Source organism: Lynx canadensis, chromosome A3 (genome assembly GCF_007474595.2).
Source record: "Lynx canadensis isolate LIC74 chromosome A3, mLynCan4.pri.v2, whole genome shotgun sequence".
Lineage (NCBI taxonomy): Eukaryota > Metazoa > Chordata > Mammalia > Carnivora > Felidae > Lynx > Lynx canadensis.
In genome coordinates this window covers 56,969,485-56,989,949 of record NC_044305.1, presented here as the reverse complement: position 1 = coordinate 56,989,949, position 20,465 = coordinate 56,969,485, and the positions used below count along the sequence as shown (strand labels likewise).

At 40.5% G+C, this 20,465-nt stretch overlaps 1 protein-coding gene across 1 annotated transcript in view; it reads left to right on the top strand.

Annotated features, from left to right (window-relative positions):
• SLC9A2 (solute carrier family 9 member A2) overlaps nt 1–20,465 on the top strand; it is a 99,254-nt gene that overhangs the window by 21,034 nt on the left and 57,755 nt on the right. Inside the window, 1 exon segment of the mRNA XM_030310320.1 lies at nt 18,055–18,518. Coding sequence (XP_030166180.1) covers nt 18,055–18,518 — 464 coding nt within the window.

The window sequence follows — 20,465 nt, the reverse complement described above, 5'->3', positions numbered from 1 at the left end:
TGCTTCATGATGCTGAGTGCTTGGAAATGCTTGTGGGTCAATAAATGAAAGAATAAGTAATCATGGGAGTTATTTATCAGTTTTTAGGAAGGAAGAATATTTTCTTTGCAACGATTTTCCCATAACATACATGGTTTCCACCTAATGATTTATAGTCTATTCAGTCATTTCCCAAACGTATGTGTCTTGAGCACCAACTTTGGGGTTTTTTAAGTGAACAGGCCAACCTTTCTGCCAACTAGGCACTTTTTTTGCAGGGTAATTAAAACTTGGCATTTGGAATCAGATGATCTTTATCAAGTTCAGAAAGTTCCTTCTATTAGTAGTTTGCAGAGGGTCTTTATCATAAGCAGATGTTGAATTTTTGCTAAACACTTTTTCTGCATCAGTTGGTATAATCATGTAATTTTTCTTCTTTAGTCTCTTGATATGATGTGTTACACTGATTGGATTTTGAATATTAAGCCACATTTGCCTCCCTGAAATAAGTAAGCCTCCTTTGGTCAAAAGACAACATATGAGTCTTTGTATATATTGCTGAATTCTTTGATAATATTTTGATAAGGATTTTTGCATTTATACCATAATCCCGCATTCAATTTCAGCATCACCAAGCAATTCTTGGATACCAGCTAGGTATCCTACAACTCAATTATGACACTATCTGCTGGGAAGCAACGTCAGGTTAAGGGCTCAGTCCCACAAGACTGCCCTCTTATCAAACAAAGGTTTTAGGGGCTCTGTAAACCAGAAAAAGGGTTGAAGAGCAAATATGTATTTATTATTATAAATTACAATATCACAATGCTCATAAAGGATATTGACCTGTTGCTTTAGTTTTTGTACTCTTTGTTTGATTTTGATACTAGGGTCTAGTAATTTCAGAAGTCAACTGAAATGTCCCCTCTTCTTCCAGTTTTTGGAAGCAATTATGTAGAATTGGTATTATTTTGTAGAATTCACTAATACGACCATCTGGGCTAAAGAGTTTATTTTTTTAAGAGTTTTAAATCATAAGTTCAGTTGTGTTTTTGTTTTTATTTTTTGCTAGTTGCAGGGCTATATAAATTATCTCCATGTGAGGTAAATTATGGCTGTTTGTGTGTTTTGAGGCATCAGCCTATTTCATCCAGGATGTGAAATGTGTATGTAAATCTGTTCATAGTATTCCCACATCATCCTTTTTATGATGGCAGGGTCTGTAGTGGATACCCTTTTTTTATTCCCAAATTATTGGTAAATACTAATACCAGTCTTGCTAAAGATTTGCCAATTTTATTGACCTTTTTGAAGATTCACCTTTTTTTTTAAACAAGCATTTAAATGTTTATTTATTTATTTTGAGAGAGAGAGCGTGTGCAAGTGAGGAGAGGGACAGAGAGAGAGGAGAGAGACAATCCCAAGCAGGATCTGTGCTGTCAGCGCAGAGTCCGATGCGGGGCTCAGTCTCCCAAACTGTGGGATCATGACCTGAGGCAAAATCAAGAGTCAGATGCTTAACTGACTGAGCCACCCAGGTGACCCAAGATTCAGCTTTTTATTTCACTATTTTTTCCCCTATTTTTCTGTGTTTGATTTCACTGACTTCTGCTCTTTATAATTTCCTTCTTTCTGTTTATTTTGGGTTTATTTTGCTTTTATTATTATTGTCATTTTTAATTTTAAGGGTTTATTTGAGAAAAAATCTATTCAAATTGGGTGGTGACAAACCAGAAGTCATTAGGAGCACTCAACTGGCAGGAACCAGGGGCAAGACTTTCATAGAGAAGAACTAGAAGTAAAGGAAGAAAATTACTTGATTGGCTCTAGTTTAAACAATTGCCTCTATTTGGGAGAGACTTGTTGGCTGTGTTTAGTTGTTTTGATTTTAAAAATTTCCTTTTTACTCAAGTATAATTAACACATAGTGTTATATTAGTTTCGGGTGTGCAATGTAATGATTCAACAATTCTGTACATGACTCAGTGACTCAGTGCTTATCATGATGAGTATACACCTTTTTTTTTTTTTTAAGAGATGGGTCAAGTGAGCGAGGGGCAGAGAGAGAGAGAAGTGGGGCTCACCCAGGGCTCGTGTTTTTTTTTTATCCAAAGCGGGCTCATGCTCACCTGAAGTGGGGCTGGAGCTTACCCGAAATGGGGCACAAGCTCACCCAATGTGGGACTCGAACTCAACAACTGTGAGACTATGACTTGAGCTGAAGTCAGATGCTTAATGACGGAGCCACCCAGGTATCTGATGATGAGTGTATGCTTAATCCCCTTTACCTATTTTACCACCCCCCCTCCCCCCTGCCACTTCCCTTCTGGTAACCACCAGTTTGTTCTCTATATTTAAGAGTCTGTGTTTGTTTGTCTCTTTTTTCTGTGCTCATTTCTTTTGTTTCTTAAATTCCACCCAGGAGCAAAATCATATGGTATTTGTCTTTCTCTGTCTGGTTTATTTCACTTAGCATTATACCCTCTAGATCCATCCATGTTGCTGCAAATGACAACAGTTCGTTCTTTTTTATGGCTGAGTAATATTCCAGTGTGTGCACGTGTGCATGTGCTTCCATATCTTGGCTATTATAAATAATGGTACAATAAATGTAGGGTACATCTATCTTTTTGAGTTGGTGTTTTCTTTTTCTTTAGATAAATATCCAGCAGTGGAATTACTGGATCATATGGTAAATCTATTTTTAATTTTTTGAGGAACTTCCATACTGTTTTTGAGAGTGGCTGCACAAGTTTGCATTCCCACCAACAGTGCATGAGTGCTCCTTTTTCTCCACATCCTCATCAACGCTTGTTATTTATTGTGTTTTTTAATTTTTGCCATTCTGACAGGTGTAAAGTGATATCTCCTTCTGGTTGTAATGTGCATTTTCCCGATAATTAGTGATGTTGAACATCTTTCCATGTGCCTGTTGGCCATCTGTGTGTCTTTTTTGGAAACATGACTACTCATGTTCTCTGCCCATTTTTAAATTGTATTATTTGTTTTTTTGGTTATTGAGTTGTATGGGTCCCTTATATATTTTGGATATCAACCCCTTATCAGATACATCATTAGCTAATATCTTATCCCATTCAGTAGGTTGCCTTTTAGTTTTGTTGATGATTTCCCTCACTGCAAAAGCTTTTTATTTTAGTGTAGTCCTAATAGTTTAATTTTACTTTTGTATTTCCCTTGTCAGAGGATACATATATAGGAAAGTGTTTCTATGGCTGATGTCAGAGAAATTACTGCCTATGTTCTCTCCCGGGTATTTTATGGCTTTGGGTCTCACATTTAGGTCTTTAATTCATTCTGCGTTTATTTTTGTGCACGGTGTAAGAAAGCAATCCAATTTCATTCTTCTGCATGTAGCTGTTCAGTTTTCTCAATACCATTTGTTGAAGAGACTGTCTTCTTCCCATTGCATAGTTTTGTCTCCTTTGTCATAGATCAATTGACTGTAAAAGCCTGGGTTTATTTCTGGGCTGTCTATTCTGTTCCACTGATCTGTGTGTTTACTTTTGTTCCGGTTCTGTACTGTTTTGATGACTACAGTTTTGTAGCGTGTCTTGAATTCTGGGGTTGTGATACTTTCAGCTTCGTTGTTCTTTTTCAAGATTGCTTTGGCTCGGAGGAGTTTTTTGTGGTTCCGTTCAAATTTTTGGATTATTTGTTTTAGTTCTGTGAAACATGTTGTTAGCATTTTGATAGGAATCCCATTCAATCTGTAGATTGCTTTAGGTACTACGGACATTTTAACAATATTCGTTCTTCCAAACCATGAACATGGAATGTTTCTCCATTTATTTGTGTCATCTTCAGTTTCTTTCATCCATGCTTTATAGTTTTTGTACAGATCTTTCACTGCTTTGGTTAAGTTTATTCCTAGATATTTTCTTCTTTTTGATGCATTTGTAAATGGGATTGTTTTCCTTTAATTTCTCTTTCTGCTACCTCATTTTTACTGTATAGAAATGAAACCAATTTCTCTATGTTAATTTTGTATCCTGTGACTGCATTCATTTATCAGTTCTAGTAGTTTTTTTTTTTTTTTTGGTGGAATCTTTAGGGTTTTCCATATATAGTAGTATGTCACCTGCAAATAGTAAAGTAAAAGGTTAGATTATTAATTTGAGATTTTTCTTACTTTCTAATGAATGCATTTGGTGGTATAAATTTTTCCCTCAGCAAAACTTTAGCTTTTGATATTTTGTATTTTCATTTCCTTTCTGTTCAGAGCACTTTTTGATTTCCCTTGAGACTTCCTTTTTGACCCATAGATTTTTTTTGTAATAGTGTTATTGAGGTATAATTTATATAGTATGTATTGCATCCGTCTGAAGTATACAACTTGATGGCCTTCAGTATATTCACAGTTGTGCAACCATCACTCTAGTCAAATTTAGAATATTTTCATTATCTCTAAAAGAAATCCCATATGCTTTAGCTATGTCTGTGTGATTTCCCCATCCTGCCCCACCATAAGGAAATCCCGAATCTACATTCTGTCTTTGTAGATTTGCCTCTTCTGGATGTATGATATAACTGGAGTCATACCATATGTGGTTTTGTGACGAGTTTCTTTCAATTGGCGCATGTTTTCAAGGTTTATCTATGTTGTAGCATGTACCATTTTATGGCCAAATTATACCCTCCCCCTCCCTTTTTTGCCACATTTTGTTTATCACAGGCATCAGTTGATGGACATTTGGGTTGTTTTCACCTTTTGGCTATTATGAATAATGCTGCTGTGAACATTCCTGTATAAGTTTTTATGTGGACAGGTTTTCATTTCTTTAGGGTATATACCTGAGAATGAAGTTTCTAGGCCCAGGACGTCTGTGTTTAACGTTTCGAGGCACTGCCAGGCTGTTTTCTGGTGTGGCTGTACGATTTACATTCCTGGCAGCAGTGTATGAGGGCTTCTATTTTTCCATATGCTCATGAACATTTGTGATTACCTGTCTTTTTGAGGATAGCCACCCTGGTGTCTGTGAAGACCCACAGATTATTTAGAAGAGTATTGAACTTCCAAATTGAGATTTTCCTGTTTTTTTATATGTTACTGATTTCTAGTGTGACTCCTTTGTGATGAGACAATGTATTCTGTATGATTTCCATTCTTTTAAGTGTATTGAGGCATGTTTTCATGGCCCAGGATATGTCTCTCGATGTGTTTCTGTGGATTCTTGAATGTGTATTCTGTTGTAATTGGCTGGAGTCCACTGTAGAATTAGATCCTATTGGTTGATGGTCTAGTTATTCTATCAATTATTGAGGGAGGGAGGGGTATCAAGATCTTTAACTATAGTTGTGTATTTATCTGTTTCTTCTTTTAATGCTATCACTTTTTGTTTCACGTATTTTGTAGTTCTGTTGTTTGACATATATGCATTTAGGCTTGCCGTATCCTGGTGAATTGACCCTTTTATCATTATATAATGGTCTTTCCTGTCTCATAATTTTCTTTGCACTGAAGCTTACATTACTGGGTATTAATATAGCTACTCCCACTTTCTTTTGGTTAATGTTTAATGATATAACTTTCTATTATTTTATTTTTAGCCCAGCCTATATCCCTGTATTTGAAGTGAGCTTTTTGAGGACAGCAAACAGTTGGGTCATATTTTTAACCTATTCTATTAACAGCTGCCTTTAATTGATGCGTTTGGGCCATTTACATTTTATGTGATTATTGATATGTTTGTGTTTAAGTCTGTGACTTTGATTTTTTGTTCTCTTTTTCATTTCTCTGTTTTCTTTTCCTGCCCTCCTGTGGGTTATTTGAACATTTTTTTTAAAACTCCATTTTTTATTTATCTATAGTGTTTTTGGGATTACCTCTTTGTATAGCCTCTTTAGTGGTTCCTCTAGGTATTATGTTATATATGTGACTAAATAGAAGTTTAATGGTGTAGTCATTTACCAGTCTGAATGAATGTAGAAACCTTATCTTCTGTTACATCTTTTTACTCTCTCCAACTTGTCATATAGTTGGCTTAAACACTACCTCTATATACATTGAGAACCACATCAAACGGTGTTGTAATTTTGGTTTCAGTGGTCAAACTTAATTTAGAAAATTAAAGAGGACAAGGCAAATGCATAGAATTTGTCCATATTTTTTATTCTATCTGTTTTTCTTTTATGCTTCAGATGTTCTAAGATTCCATTTTTGGGGCACCTGGGTGGCTCAGTTGGTTAAGCATGTGACTTGGGCTTATGTCATGATCTCGCAGTTCAAGAATTCAAGCCCTACGTCGGGCTCCGTGCTGACAGCTCAGAGCCTGCAGCCTGCTTCAGATTCTGTCTTCTGTCTCCCTCACTCTCTGCCCCTCCCTCACTTGTACTCTGTCTCTCTCTCTCTCTAAAAAACAAACATTAAAATATATGTATGTATGTATGTAAACACACACACACACACACACTAAGGTTACATTGTTTTCTTTTTGAGAATTCCTTTAGCCAAGACAGGTCTACTTGCAATGAATTTACTTAGTTTTTGTTCAGCTGACAAGGTCTTGATTTTCCCTTTATTCCTAAAGGATATTTTCACTGGATACACAATTCTGGGTTGGCAGTTCTTTTTTTCTGTACACGAATGATGTCTTGTTACTTCCTTAGAGTCTCCATGGTTTCTGACAAGAAATCTGATGTCATTCTCTTTTCCCTCCTGTAGAGAAGGTGTCCTTTCTCTTTGGCTGTTATCATAATTTTTTTCCAGAAGCTTGACTATCGGGTGTCATGCTGTAGGCTTCTTTGGGCTGGTCACAATTGGGGCTTACTCATCTTGATTCTGTAGGTTTATGTCTTTTGCCAACTTTGGGGAGGTTTTAGCCCTTATTTCTTTGAATGCTTTTGTAGCCCTTCTCTCTCTCTCTTCCCTTCCTGGGACTCTGATGACGGGAATGTTAGATCTTTTGCTATAGATCCACAGGTCCCTAAGCCTCCCCCAATGACTCAGATTGAGTAATTTCTGTCATGCTATCTTAAAGTTGACTAATTGCTTCCTGTCTACTGCTTTCTGCTATTGAGCCTACACAACTGAATTTTTTTATTTCAATTATTATGTTTTTCAGTTCTAAAATTTATGGAAGGTTCTCCTTCGTATCTTCTATTTCTTTGCTCAGACTGCCTATTTTTTTTTCATTTGTTTCAAGTGTGTTTGTAATTGCTTATGAAACATGTTTATCATGGCGGTATTCACATTTTTGTCAAATAAATCCGACATCTCAGTCATCAGGATAGTGGTATCTGTTAATTTTTTTTCTTTATCATTCGGTTTGACATCTTCTTGATTCCTGGTATAATGAGTGGCTTTCTGCTGCAACATGAACATTTGGCGTATTAGTTATGAGACTCTGGATCTTATTTATACCTTCTGTTTCAGATGACTTCTTATGATGAGCAGTTTGGTGGTGGGAGAGAAAGGTGCTATATCGTTACTGACAGGTGGGGATGGACTTTCAGGTCTCCGCTTTGCTTGCTTTGATTACCTGAGGAGGATGCTTCTCATTACTGTATGGGGCTGGTGGTTCTGGATTCTTACGAGTGCTCCCCTGATCCTTCCTTGGCTGGGAGGGATTAGGAGTACCTCCTTGCTGTTCCTCTGGTGGCCTCCACTTACACCACAGGGGTGCGGTGGCTTCATTTCGGTTGGATGGAAGTGACCTAGTCTTGACTCCACTAGGTCTTCTTTGACCCACCTCAGTGGAGAGGATCTGGGGTGCCTCATTACTGCAGATGGCAGAGGTCCAGGCTCTCCACATAGCCTTTAATGGCACCATAGAAGAGAGTTACCACTCCATGATGAAGAAAGTCCTACTTCCCTCCTTTTTCTTTTCTGACACTATCTCAATAGGGAGGCTGGGGTTTTCCTTACAGTCTAGTAGGCACATAATCTAGGCTCCCCACTCAGACTTTGCTGAGACTGGGGCCACAGTTTCTTTTGACATGTTGGCAGGAGTAGAGCAGCTGTGATCTAAAAGTTTTCTGTTTTGCTATACTGCTTCTTTCCTGGTCCGTAGTATAGATAGGGCAGACTTTTGCTGGGACTTTTGTCATCTATGATTGTTGGCATTTCCAGGTTAGTGGCTTCTTCAGGTCTGGGATGAGAGGCAAAAAGAAAACCCAAAAAACTCTCAGCCATGTTGTTCTTCAGATCTCAAGGTCCCTAGCTGGTTTTCCTTCTTCTGTCCACTTTTCAGAATATCCTTATGCTTGTTTTGTATATAATGTCTAGGGATTTTAGGGTTTTTTACTTATTTGTAATAATAGAGAAACATTCATACTGCATCTTTCCAGAAGCCGAAGTTAGTTCTGTTTCCTTAATCTTTTTTTTCTTACTTTTTTCACAGTCTTTAAAAGGTGAATTTGTCTACTTATTTAAAGTTTACCCATTTATTTTAAGAGAGAAAGAGAGGGAGGGAGGGAGAGAGAGAGAGAGAGAGCACCTGAGCATGAGTGGGGAAGGGGCAGAGAGAGAGGGTGAGAGAAAGAATCCCAAGCAGGCCCTGCACTGCCAGCACAGAGCTAAAAGGTGAATTTAAAAGGATATTAAGTTCTAGCTTAATATCCTCTACTTTGGGGTCATTGATTACAATATGTCACTGCTTTTTAAGAGAGATAATTGCAGCATAGAATTTTATTGTGTGTTTCATAGATTCTTCTTTTTTTCTAATGCTAAACTATTTAACCTATATGGAATTTTCCAAAATGCTCAGATTCATCTTTGATTCATCAGTCTCACTAAGAGAAAAACATCTAGACTTACGGAATACTTCTGGCCACCAGATGTGTGGGTTTTCCACACCAAGCAATGCTCCAATTCTCTGAGGACACTAACTGGGTGTACTACAGTTCAATTCACTTCTGACATTATCTACCTGGAGTTCGTGTCAGAGCCCACTCGTTAAAGGCTCAGCGTCATAAGACTGTTCATGGCAGTTGTGAGTGCCTGTGCTTCTTACTGACCAGCTATAAATCGAGGTTCTCATGATGCCCTCCGTGAGTTCAGTCATTTGCTAGATCAGCTCACAGAACTCAAGGAAACAGTTATGCTTACTGGTGTATTACATAAGAAAGGATATGATAAAGGATACAGATGAATAGCCAGATAAAGTCATATAAAGCAAGATCTGGAAGGATCCCCCAGTGCAGGAGCTTCTGTCCCTGTGGAGTTGCAGTGTACAGCTCTCCTGCCAGGTAGACTTGTTCATCAGTCTGGAAGCTCTCTGAATACCACAGTTGAGGGGTTTTTATGGAGCCTTTGTCACATAGGCAGGATGGACTATTAACTCTGTCTCCAGCCATTTTCCTTCTCCAGAGGATGAGAAAGGAGAGCTGAAAGTTACAAGTTTCTACTCATGGCTTGGTCTTCCTGGTGACCTGACCTCATCTTGAAGTTATCCAGGAGCCCACCTTGAGTTGCCTTATTAGAACCAAAGACACTCCTATCACCCAGGAAATTCCAAGGAATTTTAGAGCTCTGTGTCAAGAAGTGGGGTCAAAGATCAAATATTAGAACAAAAGATGCCCTAGCACCATTATCACTTGGAAAATTACAAAGGTTTTAGGAGCTCTGGCCAGGAGCTTGGGATGAAGACCAAATATATATATTTGTCTCATATCACAATATGACAGTCACATCCCTCCTCCAGGCCAGCAACATGCCCTCTTGGAGCACTTATCAAAATATGTTCAGCATTTGGCCCCCTCTTATACACACCACCACTTTAATGGAAACCATCATCTCCTTCCTGAATTCCTGAGAGACTGGTGTTCTTGCTTCCATTCTTCAACAGCGGTCATAATGACCCTATAAAACTGAATCTGATCATAACATTCCTCTGCTCAGATGCTCCCAGTGGCTCCCATTGCACTAATAAAATATCCAAAGCCTTTCCCATGGCCACAGGCTCTGAGTGTTCTATTATTTTGCTGCTCTCCATGTCATTTCCTACCCTGTTCTCCTGACTTCCCCTGTTCCAACCACGGTGGTTTTCTTGCTCAGGGTGCCCTCAACGCAGAGCCCTTGTTCTTCTCTGTTCTGGAAAGTTCTTCCACCATGTTTCACATACTCAGTTCACGCAGGGTTTTGTTCAGATGTCACCCATCAGAGAGGCTCTCTTTGACCAGACTGATGCCAGATACCACCTTGTCCTGTCACTTTGGATGCCTCACCTCTCTCTGGCTTTCTTTGTAGCGCTCATCACTACTTGCCACTCTGAATTTACCGGCTGATTTATTCATTTCCTGTTCCCCTCCATTAAATTGCAGCCTTCCAGCACAGGGGCTTTCTTTCTTTCACTGCTGCAGTCCGAGTGCCTCATATGGTACCCGGCACATAGTAGAGTCCCGGTAAACGTATATTGAATGAAAAATATGATCGGATGGTATTGATAATTTTTATTGCTCCTGATTTTTCCCTGTCACATATAATGTTGCAATATAGTTTTGTTCTGTTATGTATGTGTTCTTTTTACATTACTACATGGTTGTGCTGAGTGGCTCTCCTCTCAGACTTTTCCTCTATGAGATTATGCATACATCCCTTTGGAGTTTGGGCTCTTCTTAAACTTTTTAGTCACATGTTTGCATCATCGTCTTCTTTATTTTCACTGATGGTTAATCGCATCCATCTGGTGTAAAACTCTAGGCAGCTTTCATCCCTCATTTTTAAATTCCAGTCTCTAGTCTCTTAGGAGGGACTCATCCCTGTTCACGCCATGCGTGGAAGACAAGGATGGTTCTGAGACCCCCTCAATAGCTCCCTCTGATCCAGAGAACAGAGGCAGATCTTCAAAGATCGGCTCTCCAGGCCTTCTGTAGTGTGGCCATTCCTTGTTTGGCTCATCTCTTCTTTGCTGTTCTCACTTTGTATCTAGATCAGGTGTGTTGCCCCTCCCTCATGGCACCCAGTCTTTCTCGTGCCTTCTTTGTGCTTCATTCCCCTTGAAACCTACATATCCACAGCTAGTTATCTTTAACACCACCTCCTCCAGTTTCTTCCTGAGTCTCCTCCTCTGTGATTTTCTTCCCTTCCTTATGTCTCTAGAACTTCTACAGCTCTTCTTTCTTCACGTTTATCACTCTCTGTGTTGTGTTATAATTACTTATGTTCGTGTCTGATCTTCTGTGCCAAATCCAAGCTCACTGAAGGTACAGCCCATTCATGATCCACGATACTGGTTCCCTCACAGCCTCGTGCAGGGAAGGGACTCAACAGTCTGATTAAGGGTTTAACTCCTCCTTCCTTTTCGAAATTCTTCATGGACTGACTGTACTCATTGTGCTTTTCTTTTCTTTTCTTTGCAAGTGGTCATGTCATTTGGAAAAATTAAATACCATCTGAGTTCTGCTTTGGAATAATCCCAATAAATTTTTAATGTTTCATTTATATTTTATTTGTTTTCAATTATTTTATTATTATAAGTCCTTTGCAGACCTCCTAAGTGGGGCATTTTTAAAACCTCTATGGAGATACTTCAGGTTCAGCTCCTGACCACTGCAATAAAGTAAATATTGCAATAAAGCAAGTCAAATGGATTGTTTGGTTTCCCAGCGTATATAAAAGCTATGTTTACACCATCCTGCAGTCTACTAAATGTTCTAAAAAAAAGTGTACATACCTTAATTAAAAAATACTTTATTGCTGCAAAAAGCTGACCATCATCTGAGCTTTCAGCAAGTTGTAATCACTGATCACAGATCACCATAATGAATATAATAATAATGTAAAGTTTGAAATGTTGGGAGAATTACCAAAATGTGATACAGTGACATGAAGTGAGCAGATGCTCTTGGAAAAATGGTGCTAGTCAACTTGCTCAAGGACACAGAGCTGCCACAAAACTTCAAGTTGTAAAAACCAAAACGAACAAAAAAGAAGTGCAGTATCTGCAAAGCACAGTAAAGCAAAGTGCAATACAACAAGAGTTGGCTATATATTCATAGTTGCACTATTTTTTGGTGGGGAGAAATTAAATGTACCTTTCGGCCCCGGCATCTGATTAAATGTTGTAAGAAGTATACATTCATGTGTCAATAAGTTACTGACATAAATCAGTTAATTCTGTTTTATTTATTGAATTTCATTGTTTATTTTATGTGTTTATTTATTTCCATACTTTTATTGTTTATTTTTATTTACGAATGCAGTTTGATTCTATTTTTAAGATAGTTTTTTTAATGTTTATTTATTTTTGACAGAGAGAGAGAGAGACACAGCATGAGCAGGGGAGGGACAGAGAGAGAGGGAGACACAGAATCCGAGGCAGGCTCCAGGCTCTGAGCTGTCAGCCCAGAGTCCAATGCGGGGCTCGAACTCACAGACCACGAGATCATGACCTGAGCCAAAGTGGGACGCTTAAGCAACTGAGCCACCCAGGCGCCCAATTCTATTTTTAGAATTAAAATCTGTCACTCGGTCTTTGTCCACTGGCATCAATCTGGCAGTGACAGCAGCTTGTTGCTGTATCAGATCAAAATGATTCGCATTATTTCCAGTTTCTCATTGTTTAGTGCTTACTGCCATTTTGGTTTTGAAATTGTGCCTTTGCTTGCTTGCTATGTGAATTGGGATACATAAAACCAGCATTTTTAGCTTTGAATGAACTTGCTTATTTCTCTTAATACTTAAAAACAAGTTTAATATACTCTATATTTACCTATTTATCCCCCAGCCAAGTAGGCATGGCTTATTTTAGACTATTCTTTATGTTAAATCCAATGTTTCCCAGAGTTGCTTCAAGAAGGATGACCCTGGGACACGAATTCGGAGTCAGGCTGCCTATGCTGACTTTGTTTCCAAGGGTACCTGTCCCCTACTTAACGCGAGCTTGGAAAATATTTGTGGATCCAATAAATGTCATTATTTTTTCTTTAAGCTCTCATAAAATCTGGAACATTAATTGGATAGTTTTGTTTGTCTGGGCCTGGAGGGTAGGCTTTCTCTCCTGTAGGCTTTGTCCCTGCTCACCTATGCTAGTTGCCTCTTTCCCTCCTGGCCGTGTCACTTGCTAATTAGAACTGTAGGTAATTTTGGGGGTGCCTGGGTGGCTCAGTCAGTTAAGCGTTGACTCTGAATTTCAGCTCAAGTCATGACCTCGCAGTTGGTGAATTTGAGCCCTGCATCGGGCACTGCCCTGGCAGTATGAAGCCTGCTTCGGATTTTCTGTCTCTCTGTCTCTGTCTCTGTCTCTCTCTGTCTCTCTCTCTCTCTCTCTCTTTTTCTTTCTGCCCCTCCCCAGCTCACATTTATTTACTTTTTCTCTCAAAGTAAATAAATAAAAAAAAAGAACTGTATGTAATTTTTGAAACTTATTTTGTATGGTTTTTTGTTGGTGGTGGTTCTCTGGGATTTAGATTTTTACATTGTTGCTCTTCTGTGGATCCTGCTATCTGGAAGCTTCCTATGTTCTCTTCCCAGGATTTGACAAATAGCTTATAAGCATAATGAGAAAATACAGTGAATTAATTGCATTGTACTTCTTTCTACATAGATCTTAAGCTCTTAAAAAAAAGCTCAGTTAATTTCAACACTTGTATGCAAAGAGAAATTAAAATAGATTCACTCCAAGAGAGGATTGTCTTAACTATGCATTTTGTATGAGACCCTAATCCTGTTCCCCTTCTTGCTAAGTGAATTTTGAAAATTTAAAGCGTCCACCCTCACAGACTCTTATGTGCTAGTGATAAAAAGTGAATGACACAATTACAACTCCCCATACATTACTAAGTAGAATTTAGCAGGAAATACAAAGAACAAACTAAAACAGGGACAGGTAAACCACAGCCTAGGGGCCCAGCATGGCTCCTGCCCTGGTTTTGTATGGCCTGTGGGTCAAGAAAGGCTGTTATATTTTTAAACAAAATCAAAAGAAGAATGACATTTCGTGACATAAAAACTAGTAGGACATGTCCACAAAGAAAGCCTCCCTAGAACATACTCCTGCACTTAGGTATCATCTCTGGCTTCCTTTGTACCACAACGGCAGAGTAAAATATGGCCTGCAAGCTGAAAATATTTGCTATCTGGCCCTCTGTGGAAAAAAATTAGCTGACCCCTAGACTGAGCAGTAGATTGTACTTGGAGTAGCACACGTTCAACCTCGTGAAAATCATCAGAAAGTTCATTTGTTTTCCTTTTTTTTTTGTTTCCCTGATTACTGATCTGTTTCTCCATAGCATTTGATGAGATAATGACTCTGCAGAGCAAATTCTGTCCATTCAAATTCATGTACCCTCCAAAGAATTGAGGGTGGGGAGAGCCACAAATGAATTCACATTGGCAAGTGTTGATTTATTTGTTTTATTCTGTGAACAGTGACATTTAAGACGACTTTTGTTTTGATTAGTTATTTTGGTGATAGGTGTCTTGACTCTTGTCATTCATAAACCATAGACGCTTAACACCCAAAACCTTCTGTGCCCACAGAGAGTGTCTTAGAAAATTCAGTGTCTCTGCTTGTGTTTACCCGGCAGCACAGAACGAAGATGTCTTATGACCACCCTTCATTTAATCCCCCCTTGCTTGTGGAACAACTGGGCAGATTCGGGACTACTGTCCAGTTTCAAGCAAGGGTCACTCAGACCAATTCGGAATGACCAAAACATTCGTAAAAGAAAGGGAAACAGTGTTTTAAAAATATAAACACAGGCTCTTTTACTTTTATTTATTTATTTTTAAATGTTTATTTTTGAGGAAGAGAGCATGAGCGCAGGAGGGGGAGGGGGAGAGAGAGAGAGGGACAGAGGAGCCACTCTAATAGCAATGAGCTTCATGCGTGGCACTCACAAACCGAGAGATCACGACCTGAGCTGAAGTCGGACGCTCAACTGACTGAGCCACTCAGATGCCCCTAAAGGCAGGACCTTTTAAACAACAGTTCTTGATGTTCGCTCTTCTTTTCTGATGTTTGCTGCTGCCAGACTTCCCCCTCCTCATCCCCCAGTCCCATCTCTTTTAGCCCCCTCTCCCAGTGGCCCTTTCATCTAATGGTATTCTTCTGCCTTTCTCTGGCATCTGCTTGGTCATTTTCTGCTCCCCCAGTTCCTGGTTAGGATCCATCATGGCGCCAGAGCATGGCAGCTGTTGGCCTGCAAAATGCATACAAGCAGCCTCTGTTTCTTCCTTTCTTTCATCTGCCTTGTTTCCCACCCTCCATCCTTAGGAGTAGGACCTCCTTTCAATACAGTGAGAGGAGACAACACTCCACATGGCAACACTGGGTTTTCTGGGACTGAGTGGCAGGAAGAGGAAAGCAAGAGGCCAGAAGAAGAGGGAGCCACCACCAGGAAGAGGCCTTGCATCTGTAGAGGATCCTAGGCCTTCTATGCATTTCTTTAGAACTTTTTTCTCTTGTGTTTTCATGTAGAAGACGGAGAAGAAGCCAAAATTGGGGGGCATGTGTGATATCATAGGCACAGTGGTGACTGCCATGCAGCCATCAACTCATGATCGTTCCAGTCCGTAAGGTGGCAGGTACGTTTGTTGCCAGATAACCAAACAGGCCTGGGCCTGGTTGTGACCTATCCACAGCCACAGGCAGAGTGGGAGCACTGGATGTGAAGCCACGGGCCATTGTCAGACAGCAGCCATTAAGGCTCACAGCACACACGGCGCCTTCAAGTTGGATCTTCCTGTCCTGCATTCCAGAAAGGAGCTGGTTTCCCTTAGAATCAAGGGGGCCAGCAGGGCTATTGTGGGCACATCCTTATCACACAGGGGGAAGTTGAATGTAGAAGCAGGAGTCATTGTGAAGAGAGGTTACAAAGATACGGTTTTCAGGGGCGCCTGGGTGGTTCAGTCGGTTAAGTGTGCAACTTCAGTTCAGGTCATGGTCTCACGATTCGTGGGTTCAAGCCCCGCGGTCGGGCTCTGTGCTGACAGTTCAGAGCCTGGGGCCTGCTTCAGATTCTGTGTGCGTCTCTCTCTCTGCCCCTCCCCACTCATGCTCCGTCTCTGTCTCTCTCAAAAATAAACATTAAAAAAAAATTTTTTTTAATTAAAAAAAAAACAAAGACAAAGATTTGGTTTTCAGGGGACTTTCTTAAAATTCTCTGTTCAGCAGAGGGGTCAGCAGGATAGATAAAGAGTGGATAAAGAGTGGCTGAACCAGTTGAATACATTTATTCACCAATTAGTGGAGCCTGCTAGAATATGAATAATAAAATGATCAATCCTGGAGGAATGATTCGAATCCCAATGTAAAGATGTTTACTTCATTATTTAGAAATTAGGTCTTTACGTCTCTTCAAATTGTTCGTTTAGTGTTTTGCTGTCGTGTAGAAGCTATTTCGTGCTATGACTTTAGTACGGTTTGTACTAAGGGATTTCTTGTTAAAATTTTTGTGATTCAGAGCTTCTAAGGACTCATTCTGTCATTTCCGTATTGCGTTCCTATAACAGATCACTTCCACGTGCCGCGTTAATTCTACAGTGTGTGAGATGTCTTCAGGATGGCTCGCTGTTGCCTCATAAATAAGGGCTGGCCTTTCATGTGTGAACTTGCTCCTCATGTTACCCCATGTACTGGTACAATTCACATTCCTCTCCTTTTACTGCTGCAGGCCTCGCCCCCCCCCCCCCCCCCCCCCACCGACATAGTCTTTGCAATAAAGCTACACTGGGCTCCACCATGGATTAGGAGATGGGTATTTCCCTCCATTTCTTCTCTTCCTGGGAGACTTTTCATGCTTCCTCTGTGTATTTAAAAGTCTGTCCTTGGGGCGCCTGGGTGGCGCAGTCGGTTAAGCGTCCGACTTCAGCCAGGTCACGATCTCGCGGTCTGTGAGTTCGAGCCCCGCGTCGGACTCTGGGCTGATGGCTCAGAGTCTGGAGCCTGCTTCCGATTCTGTGTCTCCCTCTCTCTCTGCCCCTCCCCCGTTCATGCTCGGTCTCTCTCTGTCCCAAAAAAAGTAAATAAACGTTGAAAAAAAAAAAAATTAAAAAAAAAAAATAAAAGTCTGTCCTTTAAGGAAGCCCTGCCTGATGTTGCTTCCTCCATGATGTCCTTCTCTGCTGCTCCCCTAGTGGCTGTTTGGGGCCTTATCACACAAGGTCTTACATCAGAGGAGGTCATAAATGTATCTCTTCCTTTGCCTCAATTGGAGACTCTCTGAGACTGGAGATCGTGGTGTGTTTACACCTCTCGTGTCATAACTACCTGATGTGCCTTTGGAGGGTTGATTTGGTTGTTTCAGACCTCTGAAAAATTAAACATACTTAGCGTTCCAAGAGATCATCAGACATTAAAAATATTAAGTAAGTTAAAGCTCTTCTCAGTACCAGAGGGCACAGTGGTAACCCAAAAGCTGCCATGTGATGTGGCCACCGTGGCAAGACCCTGTATCTCTGTGAGCCTCGGTTTCCACGTAAATGAATACATTTAAAACGGTGAAAATAACTGCCCTACCTCCTCCTTGAAGTTTTATTTTTTTATTTTTATTAAAAAAATTTTTTTAAATGTTTTACTTATGTTTGACAGGGGGGAGAGAGAGAGAGAGAGAGAGAGAGAGAGGGCGAGCGCATGAGTGAGGGAGGGGCAGAGAGAATGGAAGACACAGAATCCGAAGCAGGCTCCAGGCTCTGAGCTGTCAGCACAGAGCCCAATGCGGGGCTCAAACTCATAGACCGAAAGATCATACCTGAGCTGAAGTCGGACGCTCAACCGACTGAGCCACCCAGGTGCCCCATTGAAGTTTTTTTGAAATGACCTGTCACATTTGAAAATGTGTTGGAAATCGCAGAATTGCTTCAAATGTAAAATTGCGTGATCTCATTTAAGAAAACTTAATTGGAATTTAGACAAAGCCGTGCTGTGTATTATGTATGTATCTCATTCAACTTCTAATGTAAAGTTGCATTTGTGTCTCCATGTACTTTGTGAATAGTTTTAAGGAGATCATCTGACTTTGTACATCATAATCTGTAAAGCCAGTCTGTAGCCAATTATGCTGACCTGGGAGGTTTTGAAACAGAACCTATTGGTTCTGGCAAAGAGAATCAGTATACCTTCTCCCTAATTCATGCACAACCCAAATACCTTGTCTTTATTTTTTCCTTCACAGGCTTCCATCTGTATCACAAGTTGCCCACAATAGTGCCTGAGAGCTGCCTCCTTATAATGGTTGGCCTGCTGCTAGGAGGGATTATTTTTGGGGTCGATGAAAAGTCCCCCCCTGCCATGAAGACTGATGTGTTTTTCTTGTATCTTCTCCCACCCATTGTGCTTGATGCGGGCTATTTCATGCCCACTCGCCCGTTCTTTGAGAACATTGGCACCATTTTCTGGTATGCTGTGGTAGGGACCCTCTGGAATTCCATTGGCATTGGGGTGTCTTTGTTTGGTATCTGCCAAATTGAAGCCTTTGGCCTGAGTGACATCACTCTGCTCCAGAATCTACTCTTCGGCAGCTTAATCTCAGCGGTGGACCCCGTGGCTGTGCTCGCTGTCTTCGAGAACATCCAGGTCAACGAGCAGCTCTACATCCTGGTCTTTGGAGAGTCCCTGCTGAATGATGCAGTGACAGTGGTGAGTAACAGGTTCATGCTGTGTCGCTCCAACACCACTGGTCTATCTGTGTCTGGTAGTGACAGCTGAGGTGAGACCCCGAAGGTGCAGCCTGCCTGCACACTTGTATGGCCCTGTGCTTAGGAAGGCCCCACGCTTGGTTTCATGCTGTTACTGCTGTCTTGAAATACCTTGTAAAGATTTTTATTGATTAATGAATTTTTTATTTGTTTTTATACAGCGGGCCCCTCATTTTCACTTTGCACTGGGTTGTACAAACTGTGTTGCAGGTCCCTGCTTGGAACAGAGGAGCGTAAGAGTGATTGTGACCTCCCTATCTCTGAGGATTTCTCATTTGGCATTTTCAAAAAAATTTTTTTTGAGGTTTATTGATTTTGAGAGAGAGGCAAAGAGAGAGAGGAAGTGGGGGAGGGGCAGAGAGAGGAGGAGAGAGAATCCCAAACAGGCTCCACGCTAACTAAGTTGAATGTGGGGCTCAAACTTAAAAACCGTGAGATCGTGACCTGAGCCGAAACCAAGAGTCAAACGCTCAACTCACTGAGCCACCCAGGCACCCCTCATGTGCCATTTTCAAAAGTGATGGTCTTTGAATAGAATTTAAGGACTTCAAGTCCCAGAATTCTTTGTGAGATGCGACGCTGCCAGTATACGATACACGCGATAGAAGTGAAACAATAATACCTGCTGTGTACCGTTCTGTATCTGGGCCTGGTTTGTCATTTCATGATTTTAGGCCAACTTTTCATCACACATCACTCAGCCAGCTTATTTCTGGTCCTCGCCACTTTCCTGCAAGTGGGTATTTGTTCTGAAAATCCTAGTTATTTTTTATTGTCACTAATTACCCCATAATTAGAGTCCGAGGCTGTTGGGATATTCACGGTAGCACAATTTACCTCCGCCCTGCTTTCGGAGCTCAGGCAAAACACGGAGAAGTGACCGGGAAGTGTCTCTGTCCACCCAGCAAAAGGCCTACAAAATGCCCCTCCGGCAGCAAAAGACACTCAGGTGTCCCTGTATCAGTAAACCTGTTAGTGGGCACCAGTGAGGCCATTTTATGTCAGCCACCAATCTGTAGTGGTGATGGTGACAGTTGTCAATGTAGCCGTGACCCTTTTGTGGATGTCTGCTTTGTGCTTGGGTCTTTATGACAACCTATGCAGTAATTATTTCTTTACCTTTGATAGGGAAGAAAGTTGAGGCAGAGAAGGATTAAATCCTTTTAAGTAACTTGCGTAATTTGCATCACCCCCTTCATTAGGTCCTTTCATTAAAATATTATTCCTGATTCATTTAAAAGTCAGCACAGAAACCTACATCACTCGCCATTAGCCTATATTCAGACCCCTGAACTGAGTAAAGTATCATTTTTAAGGATATCTGCTAACTCCATGTGGACATTATTAGATAGAAAGTAATTTATTGAGAAGGGAATCCCATTTTTTAAAATGTTTATTTATTTTAGAGACAGAGATAGAGAGCGAGTAGGGGAGGGGCAGGGAGAGAGGGAGACAGAGAATCCCAGGCAGGCTCTGCAGTGTCAGCAAAGAGCCCGATGTGGGGCTTGAACTCACGAGACATGAGATCATGACCTGAGCTGAAATCAAGAGTCAGACGCTCAACTGACTGAGCCACTGGGGTGCCCCAGGAAATCCCATCTTTTAGAATGGCTGCTAAGATGGGTATTTTAAAGCAGCTAAGTTGCCTCACGCAAGTAACAAAATACACTTCCTTTATTCCATTGTTCATTAACAGTGATCAGTCATTAACTTACCAATATAAATTGTTAACTGGGAAGGTGCCATAGCAATGAAGACATTTTGTGATTTATTCTAATTTCTAGTTTGATATGTACACATTACCCTTGTGGAGATAGATTGTGGACATTTTAATGAGGATTTCTTGGATCTCTTTTGCATATAGAAAATTTTATAAAGAAATAATAAC